This window comes from Pholcus phalangioides, unplaced genomic scaffold (genome assembly GCF_987345545.1).
Source record: "Pholcus phalangioides strain wild (caught in Gottingen) unplaced genomic scaffold, Ppha-v1.0 ptg000004l_1, whole genome shotgun sequence".
Taxonomy (NCBI): Eukaryota; Metazoa; Arthropoda; class Arachnida; order Araneae; family Pholcidae; genus Pholcus; species Pholcus phalangioides.
Window position 1 is genome coordinate 45,086,792 of NW_028301597.1, and position 13,534 is coordinate 45,100,325.

General features: G+C 37.6%; 1 protein-coding gene across 5 annotated transcripts in view; it reads left to right on the top strand.

Moving 5' to 3' along the window:
• Positions 1 to 13,534, top strand: part of Evi5 (ecotropic viral integration site 5) — a 166,025-nt gene that overhangs the window by 87,909 nt on the left and 64,582 nt on the right. For 3 of the 5 annotated variants that reach the window (XM_089231581.1, XM_089231582.1, XM_089231580.1), the window contains 2 exons: positions 2,178 to 2,480; positions 8,478 to 11,319. In XM_089231581.1, the coding sequence (XP_089087707.1) occupies positions 2,251 to 2,480; positions 8,478 to 11,145 (2,898 nt within the window). In that variant the 5' untranslated portion in view covers positions 2,178 to 2,250 and the 3' untranslated portion in view covers positions 11,146 to 11,319. Of the gene's footprint in view, positions 1 to 2,177; positions 2,481 to 8,477; positions 11,320 to 13,534 lie in introns of those variants that run through there. The other 2 variants (XM_089231584.1, XM_089231583.1) reach the window with 1 other exon arrangement.

Below are 13,534 nucleotides of genomic sequence, written 5' to 3' on the forward strand. Positions count from 1 at the left end.
TTTTTAAATAAAGTATTCACTTCTTTATAAATAAACATCCATGAGGCGAGGTGTAAATTAGAGCGTACTCATAATCTGTATCAATAGGTGAATAAAATATTTTTAACTGACATGTACTGTGGTGTCAGAAGGCTGCAGTTCAATAGGACAGGGATTGCCGACGGAAATACAGTGGACGTTCGTTATCACGACCCCTCTCGTTCCACAAAAAACGGACTTTATAATGGGAACGTTTGAAGGGGAGAAAATTAACTCCTTAGCCCTCAAATGCTCAATTCCTTTTCCAGCTGATAATTTTTTTCCCCCATAGTTAATGACACGTATTTTTTACGTGTCGGGAAAAACAATTTAAAAAATATATTTTCAATTTTACTGCTTATACAGGGCCTTATTGAAGACGTGCAAAGCCACAAAAATCGAACATAAAATAAATGTACTGAAGTAACATTATTTTTCAAATATATTTATCATCTTGGTGATTCAAACTATAGTGAGAAAATAATTAAAAGTGCAAACTTCAAGGTGAAAAAATAAAGCACTGCAAACAAAACATTTTAATGAAATAGTAAAATCACAGCCAAATACATGCTCTGCAACAAACACTTATCGTCAATTTTCCAGGGCCTAGTTCGTCCTGGATTGGAGTATGCTCAGGTTTTGGAGACCATACTTACAGAGGGACATTGACTTGGTCGAGCGGTACAGAGAGGAGCCGCGCGTGCTCTTTGATGCCACACAGGGTCTAAGCTTGAGACTTAATTTTTTGAAAATGTTTAAATTGTAGGAACGTAGTTGTCGGGGGGATGTGATTGAAGTGAAAATCCAGAACATCCGGTTGAAATTTAGAATTTTCAACCGGATGGATAAAATGAACCATGAGTTATTAATACATCGTCAATCAACTGCTTCGATAAGGGGACGCCAGTATCGTTTAGTAGTTACCTGAGTTGTGCTCGGCTTAAAAAAAAAAAGAAAGTATCGTTTAGTAAGAGACAATTCTAGGTTGTGGTGTCACGGAGTTTCTTTCTTATAGGGTTGTTAATAAATATATATGCTGTATATATAGCTTACCTCCGGATGTCGTGAATTCTAACACATTGACACGTTTAAAAAGAAATACGATAAACATATTCGAATGAATCGAGAAGCTATCCGTACTTAGATGAAACAGCCATAATTTTTTATGGGCAGTATATTTCTACTTTATCATAATTATTGGTTTTTTATTGCTCTTATTGGGTTTCTGTATTTTTGATATAATTTAGATGTACATTCTCGACATCATATTTTCTATGGGCATCTTTTTTTCAGACATCTCGTGGGAGCATTCTGTCTGTTGTGTGGCCTTTGTATTTGTATATTGGGACATCTACCAGCAAATTCAAAACATAAAATGGAAAGAATATGACCTCGTGTGCAAAAGCGATTATGAGTTTCTATATTTAAACTACAGCTGCAATAATGAACGCTCAAAGAACCCTTGGCACACACGTAAAGCTACGCATTTAAAGGGTTAATAGTAGTCATATTTGGGCGGATTTAAAATTATAGTAATCAATATCATTCATTTTGTTATAATGTTAGCGGTTACAGTGAAAATGCATCAGGTTAGAAAATAATGAAACTGTAATAATTAAAATTCATGTGCGCACTTATGCACTGAATTCTCCAATATCAAGGGTCAAGGTCAAACACAATTTCGGCAAACGAAAAACAAGGATTTTGTTAATTTGTACTGTGCGAAAAAAAAAAGATGGGGCAGATCTCAGTTTTGACGTTGTGTTGGATTGAATGGCATTTGTTCGTCGTTATATTGGATGAAGGTAACATGAGATGAGTACGAAAAAACATTGGGACTTATTGTGCCGGTTGTTACAACGGAGTGGTCGCAATAATGCATGGTCGTTATAACGAACGTCGACTGCAGTTGAAATCTGTCTATGGATGATGTCACTCTACTCTTTCCATGCAAAGGTTTTTAACAGCAGGCTGATGCAAAGATGAATTTAGGAAAGAAAAAAAAAATTCAACTGCCCATTCGGGAATCGAACCCGTGATCTGACTTGTCGCGGTATCGAATTTTCTTCTTGATTCCAAATTAACGATTCGTCATCGTGTGATTCAATAGCAAAAAAGCACTACAAACTTAATTTTTTTTTCTTTTTGTTTTGTTACAGAGAGTGTGCCGTCCTGACCACAACGGACCAAGATGACGCGTCTCAGGACCAACACCATCCCGTGAAACAGCCCATGACGACTTCAGCCTCGCCTCCGTTGCTGCTTGTAGCTACCCCACCGTCCGCACCGCCGTCGTCGTCGTCCTGCTCCTCGTCATGCTCGCCAGTTTCGACGTCCGGCGAAGAGGAATCCTCACCACTGCTCGGCAGCAACTTAGCTGAATCCAAACCACTTACGGAAGAACAGCTGAAGGCATCCAAAGAAGAGATGGAGCTCCTGGCGAGGCTGGAGTTGCAAAATCGGTATGATTGCCTCGATATTTTGTTTTTATATATTTCTCTTCTTTCTCGCACGGACTACATATATCTTTCATATATCATCACGTTTTTGCGATCTATGCATGCATATTCAACTGTACCAATCGCACAAAATATTAATGCCACATTCCGCATATAGTTCGTCTCAAAAGAAAAATAATGATCGAAAGAGAATGAAAAAAAAATTTTTTTTGAATAAAATATGAATGAAATGCAACATCAAAAATTGTGTTAACGCACGATTAATTATACGCCTTAGAAATAATTTTGACATGAATAACACAATTCCAATTTGAGTTCAAAAAATACTGTTTCAAACAGAGAAAATCTTATGCAACAGCGATATCCCGAAAATGTTTAACATATTTCCATAAATTGGATTGCACAATGTGCATTATTAATATGCATTATAATTTTTAAAAAAAATTAAATTTCAATTTTAAATAAGGTTGAGTCAATGAAATCTCAGTTTTCTTCATCATTTTATAAACTAAGCAATTTTCTTTATTTTTAATCACATTGATGTCGTGGTATTTTATCATGCACGCAAGATGTTAAAAAAAATAAACAATCAAAAATAAGTGTACCAAATTTGAAATAAATCAGTGGTCAAATAATATTTTTAATATTTCCAATAGATCACAGTTTTTCACCATGTTTAAAGATAGGGGGGACCCCTTGAGGTGTGAAACCTGAGATGGCAATATTTTGGGCTGAAACTTGGAGACAATTTTTTTCAGCCAGTTTGAAATCGTTTTATGATTCAGGCAATTATTGAATTTAAAGAAAAAACGTTTTCCCCTCCACCCAATCGTACACATGGACTGTACTTTAGCACAGTGTGTAAAAGTCTCAATGACTTTTGCTCTTAATTTACGTGTAAAAATACCCCGCAATATTCTTTTTTCTTGTAAGGAAGCCTTGAGTGGATGAATCGTTTCACAAATTTCCACGGAAATGAATAGAGGATTAATAGAGGAAATTAATAGTCAGTTATTCCCACTCAAATTGGAATTGCTATTCATGTCAAAATTATTGCAAAGACTGGTGTTAATTACCGTATGTTAACGTGTGTAGGGAACCTCCTGATTTTTTGGACCTTAAAATTTGGAAAAAAAAAAGTTGTAAAGGTATATCTATAATATTAAGAAACCCTTCCTATACTTTTGGGAGCCAATTTTTTGGCAAAAAGAGATTCCGTATACACGGTTAAAGTACGGTAATTGTGTAATCGTGAGTCAAAACTTTTTTGGATGTTGCTTTCATTCATATTTCATTTTTAAAAAAATACACATTCTCTATATTGGCGCAGCTTGGGCCTAATCGGTCCTTGCGCCAAAAAACCAAAAAAAAAAATTTTTTTAAATCAAGCGTTCTCTATAATTTTGAGACGCACTATACATGCTATTCTCATGTTTAGACACAATCAAGTGATCATCATGATCAGTAGCGAAATTCTAATTCTTTCACCCAGGATTGGCAGTAACGCTGAGTTGATGAGGCCACTGTCATGTGGCTCCAAGTTTCAGCAGTCTCACCATGTCCTACTCAGTGCCGTCTTAACGCATGGGCTCACCCGGGCACGGTCCGGGGCCTCAGGAGAAGAGGGGCCTCACAAAAAGGAGATTCGGTCGAAATTTTCTAGAATTTACGAGGTAGGGCCTCAAGAAAACCAAATGGCCCGGGGGCCCATGAAGTTCTTAAGACGGCCCTGGTCCTACTGATGACTAGTAGTAGTCCCATCATGTAAGCCAATTAAATGCACTCTGTGGGAACATCTTCAGCTCGCAGTACAGTCCTGTGAACAAATAGCTGAGATTTCCGAGAAAGTACACGAGAAAGCCCCTCCACCTTAAGGTCCGGCCAACTACTGTTTTCATAAGGATTTTTTCTATAGACTAACATTCCACTCCTTCATCTATTAATCAGGGGTTGACAAATCCCGGTCGCCATGGCGACTAAAAATAAAATGCCCTTGGCGCCTAATTTCTTTTTATGTGTGATAAGTAAGGTAAAGTCCGAAGACGGCACAGGATTATCAGAAATTATGTCAAATTGTCTGCTGGCTGAGAAAGAGGGTTCCTAAGTCCTGGACAAGTCAAAGAATACATTTTATGTGTCAAGCTAAAGAATAATCGTTTTGAAACGATTTTCTAGGAGGAAAAAGATGCTTATTAAATTTTGCTTGCGCTTAAATGTTGATTTGTCAAGCTCTGCTGTTGTAATTTGTCAAGACAAACTTAGTACTATAAACGCTATCTCAGTATCGAACATTATTAGTGCGAAGGAAAATTATTTGGTGACGACAAAATTTTTGCTAGTTTATTTTTCTTTTAATTTTCTCTTTATTTATACACACAAAAGAAACACGTAAAACCGTCCTTAGAGGACTACTATCCGTTCTTCAGAAAACCCAGCCCTTGAGATTTGTGGCCGATAAAAAGAAATATTGTAAACTAACGCGTGGTAGAAAAGTTCTGAATCTGGAAATATTGGTCCTATTGAGAGTTTGCCTTCCAAAGATGTTTCACTGCATTTGATAGCTATTGTTTTCTACGTCCAGATCTGCTAAATATTGATCGACGTTATTATGTATATCGAATGGGTGACTCATGTATTGGGAGTTTGTAGATAAGAGATAAGATATAATTGTAGCAAATTGGAGCTTTTCCACTCGATATGCATACATATATCATGGTTACTTTTATTTAAAAATACGTAGTTATTTTCTGGGATGATGAGTGATTTAAACAAATGATAAAGTGGACTGCGTTTATTCTCGCGCTTTTTCGTAGCGTGTTAACATGATTGGTTGTAAATCGCTGATGTGACACTTCATATGGCTGGTGTAATACTACTGAGAATAAGGTATAACTTTCCCATTGTTACATTCCAATAACCGAATTTACTCGAATCTAACTCGCACGTTTTTGTCCGAAAATCAAATTTTATTTATTTTGCACCAGGGGGTGCACGTTTTAGAATCGGTGACAATATCACCAGGGGGGGGGGGGGAATGCATTTTCGATGTCTAGACATAAATTGCACGTTAGATTCCAGTGATTACGGTAACTTCACATTTAATTCACTTCGCCGCTTCCTATTACGATTGCTATTATGTCGAATCGGAAAGAAATTTTTGATTTATCGATCAACCCCTTTTGAACGCACAGGACCAAGATATCTCGTATCTTCTTAAATGGAATAGGCCTAAATATATTCGTTCTTTCTCTACCTTCTTTCGAGACTTACTTTCCATCGGTAACACTGTGAACGAAAATAGTTTTTTTTTCTTTTCCTTCGCCTTATAGCATTATATTTTCCTTTTTTTTCCTCCTCACTACAGTTAAATGAAGGAGAAACAATATACCATTATATATACATATATATATATATACACATACACACACACTTTGAGAAAGGCTAGCTGGAAGAGGGAGAAGGAATGGAAAACCTACTACTCTTTTCTTTTTTCCCTTCCATTTCCATTATATTAACAATAATACCAGTTTTTTTATATTTATCTCTGCTGATTCATTGCACATTTCAAATTTGTTGCCGATAGCCTATACGTCAAGGGGTTATATCAACTATTGAACTCGTAAAGAAAGGAATAAGGACTCCTTCATTAATGTTGCTAAACAGTGCTAGTTTTTTTTTAAGCTGTCTGTTTAGTCTAATTTTTCCACTTTATAGGCCTATAAAGCCAGCGGGTATCGTTGTTGAGTTATCGAAAATATTATAGCGAAGATGTTGCAAGTGCTCGGGCGCATGAACCCAATATAAATTTCCCCTTTATTCTCCCTCCAGCGACAATTCCGCATCTCAATATCTTTGCTTCATGCCATTAGCAAAAAACTTCCACGGTCATGCTATAATTTTTAGTACATTAGGCCTGTACTGAATCCTATTTTTAGGGTTTCCATGAGGCCGTATTCAATATTAACTGTCTTACTTTTATGAAAATAAGTGAAATGTCTGCTATTTTGTGGTTTTTCTTTTGTAAACATATACGTCAGTGGTGCTCAACCTGGGGCTACGTGGTATTCCCCATACAGTCTTGGGATATGTTAATTGGGCTACGGTAGAAAATCAAAAAAAAATTAGCGGTTAAAGTGAAAATATGTGAAAGATAACGCGTGCTCAAAGTGGGACTAGCTTTTAGAACACATAACCCCTTGCAAGGGGAAAGGCTGACAGGACTACCCATGAGATCGACCTTATTTTAATTCTTTATCGTTCACTCCAATAAAATCGCTTTGAATTTTTTTTTTTTTTAACACAAGCGGATGAAAATTGGTGCTTTTCAGCATATTTTTAATTTAAATACAGTAATACATCAACACTGTGATTCAATAGATAAGAGGTGATTTTATAATCAACTAAAACGGTCAATTAAAGGTAAAATATTACATTGGTTTTTTAATGTTATCTATAAACAGTTAAAATCTTGCTTAGGAAAGACGAATAGTTATTTTCTTGAATTTTATTTCCGAATCCCTCAATTCAGTGCGATTTTATTAATCTGTGAACACGTATAATTTTAGCAGTTCTCAAAAAATTTACTTCCTAAAATACCAAAAAAGTTGAGAAAAGGTAATTGGCCTAATGTGCGTTTTTTTTACCATATTTGGAAATATACACGGGAACGGGACCGTGGAGGGTTTAAAAAAACCAATTTTCTTAAAAATTTCATTATATAGAAAATGTCTTCATTATTTCGGGGGTGGGGCGAGACCTGATTAAAACGGAGCCCCACGTAGCCGTAAACTTGTTTCCTCCCCCCACCCCCTTACCAATACAATGTTTTTTAGCCCTTCAAACATTTCCAATAACTTCACTCGTATGGGATCCTAAAAGAAAATATAGGTGAAAGGGGTCGGAAAAAGTTGAGAAATATGCTTGGTACATATCCATTGATAAATATGGGAAAAAAATTTCAATTTTAATGTGAATTTATCAACATTGTTCACCACGTTCAGGTTTTTACTTTGATAACAAATGGCTTCATTTATCTATTATTTTTTTTTTTAAACTTTCGCTCAGCGTAAATTTTAATTCGATTATTGTTATCGGTACCGATCAGATGTCCAGCTTTGATGAGAATTAAGTATGGTCAGTCGTAGCTGTCCGTACTTGTGGATAGCTGTCCGTACTTCTGGATTCGCAAATATGGTAAGCTTTCGTGTTAACTCGGTCGGAAGAATTTTTAATTTTTCTTTTAAATCCGAATTTTTTTTTTTTTTCAGTTTTGAGAACCATGTCTGAATATATTTCCGTAATTGATGTTTCTAATGAATTCCCCCCCCCCCCCCCACCAACGCTAAATTTCCCGTCTGAACCGTTTCTGCTGACTGTCGTGTGATGGCGCTACAGGACGATACTGTAGCTGATGCTGAAGGTTTTTTCTTCTTTTTTTTTTTATCCGGGTGTCGTATTTGCGGGTGGCAACACGTCGGCTTTTAGCTGATGTAAACAAAGGGAAAAACGGCTTAAAAATGGTTAAGGTTTTTGTTAATGAATTACATCAAAATATTACTTTATCGAGATGTTGCGATAACAACGGAGAGAATGAGATCAGCTGAATGGATAAGAAATGATAAGCTTATGGCTTATCTTGCGAATCGATAATCAGCCGGCCGCCGCAAAGCTCTCACTAAACGCAAATAATGGCTGTGAAATGTTTTTTTCCCCCCTCCATGTGTAATTGTGAAAGGTTTTCTCTTGTTTACATGAACATATGTCAACTTACATGTGCTAGTGATGGAGTTTAATCAATGTGAATATGATAATGTAGGGGTTTTCAACGTGCCTAGTTATGTCTTCAATGAGTTGTGGTTGTGGAAGTGAAATTCATCTGATTTAAATGCTTACTGCTACAATAATTTGTTTCAATACATTGAAAAACAATATATATAAATAAGAAAAAAAATATGGCGAAAATTTCCTCATCATATTAGAAGAAATCTGTTGTATTTGCAGAGCCATGGAAGCTGATATTCCTACTGAGAAAGAAGCTTCCGAGTATTTTGAACATGATCCAGAGTACGAACAGCCTGAACTGCTCCGTTCTAGGAAGCGCAAGTTGGAGGAGGAGGAAGAGGAGCTCAAAGAGCAAACTAAAAAGAAAATAAAACAAGTGTTGAAGGTGAATTTCGACAAAGAAGTCATCTCGAAAGACACTGAGCTCGAAAGAATTGACTCGATGTTGATTGATACGCGCTCCGTGTTGGACCGACTGAGAGCTTGTGTCGTCACCAAGTATTTCACGTCCCCGGAACTGATGGTGAATGAGGAGGGTCTGATGTGCATTCATCCGTCCGCGAGGAAACACCTGCAGAAACAAAGAACTGGCTTCATTGAATCTCCAAAGCGAGTATCGGGTATATTCGGTGAAGCATCAACCAGTGAGGAAAGTCGCATGGATGTGGTTGAAGAAACCTCATTATATGAAACGGTGAATAACATTGACTTGTTCGATGGTGGTGGAGGAACTGTTGAAACGGTGAAGGAGGATAGGCTGTGTGGGTTTGATACGAATAAACTGAAAGTCGTTGTTGGAAATGTTTCTAGGTTTATACCGGTCTCTGAAAGAGGTGATAACGAGAGTATGAGTCATATCTGGAAAGCTTACGTGCGTGAAAGTAAAGACAGTCTGAAGCTTTCTGAGGTCATTGAGAAAGTTTGCTTTTTGTTGCATCAATCTTTTGCTCCGAATGACTTTGTCGAAGTCAGGAGTTTGCCATATGAAATAACTCGACGTGGTTGGGGAGACTTCCCTCTGAGAGTGCGGCTGCATTTCAAGGACAATCTTAGTAGACCCATCGATATAGTGCATCATATTCGTCTCGACAGAACTTACACTGGACTGACGACTTTGAACTCTGAAACCCATGCTGAAATAAAGCTCGCTATCAGGGAAAGGAGATTTTCTTCCGAAGAGTATCCGGTACTCCGGATACCAGATTCTACAATTGCTAATGAAATTGATTTGCATAACTCGTTGAGTGTTGATGGTATCAATAATTTCAACGTGAAGAAAGAAGCCGTCTTTTCTTCCGAAGAAAATCAACATTTACTGCAGATTTTAGACGGAGACGTTCAACCGAGTGTCGATAATGCCAAATGTACAGAGGCAGCATCACAAGATAGAATCGATGACACTCATACATATGCTGAGAACAATGTCGAGAATTCTCAAGAAAATTTCTCTCCAGGACACAGAACAGTTCTTCCGTGTTCTAAATCTTCATTCATATCGCCCGATATAAACTCTAATACCATTAAACAAGTGCCTGAAAAAGCCAGCAATACCGTTTCTCTTGTAAACAAGCTGAAGGAGCCAGAAAATAAGAGATTCGGCTACCTTTTATGTTCCGGGAATACCCAGAAAACATTAAATGTGAAGCCGGAGTGCATTCAAAAGGCTGGTTCCGTTGTCGGGCTCCAAAAAAGTGGTAATTTCCTTCAAGGAAACAATGTCATTTCACTGCTTTCGAAGCAACAGAATAAAATATCTCCAGTATCTTTTGGTAAACAAAATGCAGCAAAACCACCTCTGTACGTTCTCAAAGTGTCTAGTCTCAGCGATGGTTCGAGTAAGGTGTTGCTGCTTTCATCGCCAGATAAAAACAAAGGGAATACAGATTTATCACAGAAAATCATTCACGCCAATGGTATCAAATTGTCCCGAACAGATCCTATCAAGTTAAATTTTGACTTGAAAGACAGAATGGAGAAGAAGAAGATACACATAACTTCTTGGAAACAGTTGGTTCAGACCGTTGATTTCGCTGAATGTAAAACGTTTGAAAATCTTCTGAAGAAACTAGTAAAAATCTTTCCGATTGTCAATCAAAGCATTGATCGTTCCGTGTTACCATTTTGTTTCTCATCTATGCATCAGTATGCTTCTTCGAATATCGCCAAAATACGAGCGGCTGAATGGCAGCAAGCTGTCATGTTGCGTAAAGCCGCTCTCTACATAATCGAGATAGGCAGAAACTGTTTCTTAAAGTCAGAGCATCTTTGGACGAAAAAGAAGATAATGATGTGGTGTAAAAAATATGGTCACACACCCGATATTTTCCATTCTGCATCGCAGAAGGACAAAGATTCTGTTAAATGCCTGCAGGAATTGAATGAGAATTACATCCACGAAACCTCTTACAGTGACGTTTCTGCTTTCATTTCGTCTCTCAAAAGCATCTCTCTCAGTTCCAAGGATGATGCAGAGGTTATCGAAGTTCTCGAACTAATCAGAGATGGAAAAATGAATGCATCGCCTGACCATTCAAGTCCCCAGAACACTTCATCGGTGTGTGTGACTCATGTCTCGGATTCCGCCGCTATAACGTTTGTGAGAGAGACTGCTGCCAATATCAAAATTCGGCTGAAGCCAATCGCGTTGGAAACCGGCATAAATGTACCGGTAGTTGAAGAAATGATCCTCAGTGCATGTAAGTCATTTGCAGAAGACGTTCTGAGGTCAGCGTTTTGCAAGTCATACGAACAAATGCGGCAGAGGAAGTCTGCGTCGAGCGATGTGACTCTGATGGATGTTTACTCTGCAGTGAGGGAGAACACAGAATTTTCTTTTCTGACGAACAAACATTTGTCTGTTTCGAAACCATGTGCAGATGATAGCTAATATATTGTTTTGTTTCCTTGTACATAAGTAAGGTTGCTCACATCGTTTGTATGCTTCTCTCTTCTCTTTTTTTTTTTTTTTAATATGTAATTTTTACATAACAGTATGGAGGATTTACATCTTTTAGTACCGTTTTCTCATTTCAAATTCGTGAATTAAAAGAAAATCTCTGTGTGAAAACCTCTCTTTGGTATTGTGATGTCAGCGTTGAATTTCTACTTGGGTGAAATTTTTTTTTCCCCTCTCTCAACAATTCTGATGGAATTTTCAGAGTTGAGCTATATTGTGACCACCTCTTAATTATTAATTAAGACTAATAATGCAGTGCATCTCAAAAGTTTAGATAATGTGCCTTTCTCAGAATAAGAAAACTATGGGAAGTAAAATTAGCAACTTCTAACGCAGAGTTCATCAACCTTTTTTCCAGTTGCGAGCACTGCCTGTATTCGTCATCAAAAGAAGAGCACCCTTACTACAAGTTTAACATACTAATGCACAAGATTATGATGATTTCAATCCCTGAATGCAATTCCTCCGAGGTGTTTAATTGAAACGATCTAGTGCAGTGGTTCTCAACCTGGGGCCATATGGCCCCCTTGCGATCCCGGGATATTCTAGGGGGGGGGGCCACGGGAGAAAATCAGAAGAAAAGTGATCCACGACAGGTGGTGAAGAGAGTTATAGTGAACTGTGATGAGAAAAGGTTTAAAAGTGAAACATGGTTGAAAAATATTGCTACTTTCAGAATTCATGAGATCCGTCCATAGAACCAGGGGTTCTTTCTTAACCCTTGGGTCTATGTGGGCATGATCAGTGTCTTCATGTCTATAATGGGAGGGGACTGCACTATATTGGATTTGGTACTATGATTTTCATATGTAAGCTGTTATTTCCAGCTAAGTATGGAGGGCCGCAAGAGCAACATTTGATGTGCTGGGAGGGTCGATTTATCGTGCAGGTTCGTTGGATCGTCCCGTATTTTACACAGACAATTTTTTACCATATAATTTGACTCCTGGGAGGGATGATAATCTACCATTTTTGAATCCATGCCTAGTCATGATTCCAGAGATTGATCTGATTTATTAAAATTTCATTCATAAAAAAAAATAGTATCTATCTCTTGAATGAGGGTAGAGGGGGGGGGGGGGCCCTGGATAGGACGGGAGCCACGAGAAAAAATGTGATCCATGGGGGGGGGGGCATGAGCTGAAGAAGGTTAAGAAACACTGATCTAATGCTCGCAAGCGCAGAATTGGACGTGAATATCGAGCATCAGTACTTCAGGGAGCACCATGGTGCTTGCAAGCAATGGGTTGAAGATGCCTGTTGTAATGGATGATACCTGAAGCATTTCTACATGTAGGTCCTATAGACAGAAAAATTTTACGAAGGAACATTTAGAACATTTTTAATAGAAAAAAAAAAATTTCTGTCTCTAAAGTTTAGAAAAAATTCGGATTTGCAAAAACTATATATAGGCTTTTAATAGTGACTTCGTTTTTTTTCCAACAACCTCAAACACACTAACACATTGAACCATGCTTTCCCGATAATGCTCTTCAAGTCATCAATTTCATTTGCAAACACATTTATCCTAAGTATGCTCATACATTTCTAATAGGATTCAAACCAGGACTCATTCATGGTCAGTCTAATACTGATACATTTTCAGGATTGAAGAGTTTTTATTTTTGTGGCAGCAGGTGGATTGTCACACGTTAAAAATTTGAGTAAATGTCAAGTAGGTCCTCCTAAATCTTAGTAGCAAATTGTTCTTGAGGATCTCCTTTAAGCACCAGAGTTTTGATGACCAATTTCAAAAATTAAAGAAGCCTGACTATTGGAAGCAAATGCTGCCTATTCCATTATCGAAGCTCCATCTTACTGTTTCCTAAAATTCTGTCTGGAACAGGAAGTTCCATTTTTTTTTTCATCACTAAGTATGATATCAAGCTATTAGCATGAAATCATGTTTATGAAAGCAATCTCTCTTCTCTACCTCCCTTTGGTGCTTCGTTGTGACCGGCGATTTCCTAACCCACTCTTTTATGAATCAAATACAAGCTTCTCTGATCAGTATATCAACTGTATTGGTTGAAATCTTCACTTCAGGATCTTTTATAATTTCACGCAAGGCACTTTTTGCATTGAAGCCAATCGTTTTGTCTTTATGTCAACTTGTGCTGCATTGCCTACCACAATAAGTTTTTGGCTTTTGGGACTTGTTGTTCAGAGGTGTCATGACAATTCAGTGCCAATGATTCGACGCTGCGACAGTTTAGCACAGTGATTGTGTTTTGCAAATAACAATTCTCTTCCCACTTTTTCCTAGACTGAAGACTGATCGAAGATGCACTGCTCTAATTTAATTTTTGTTAACTTCTCC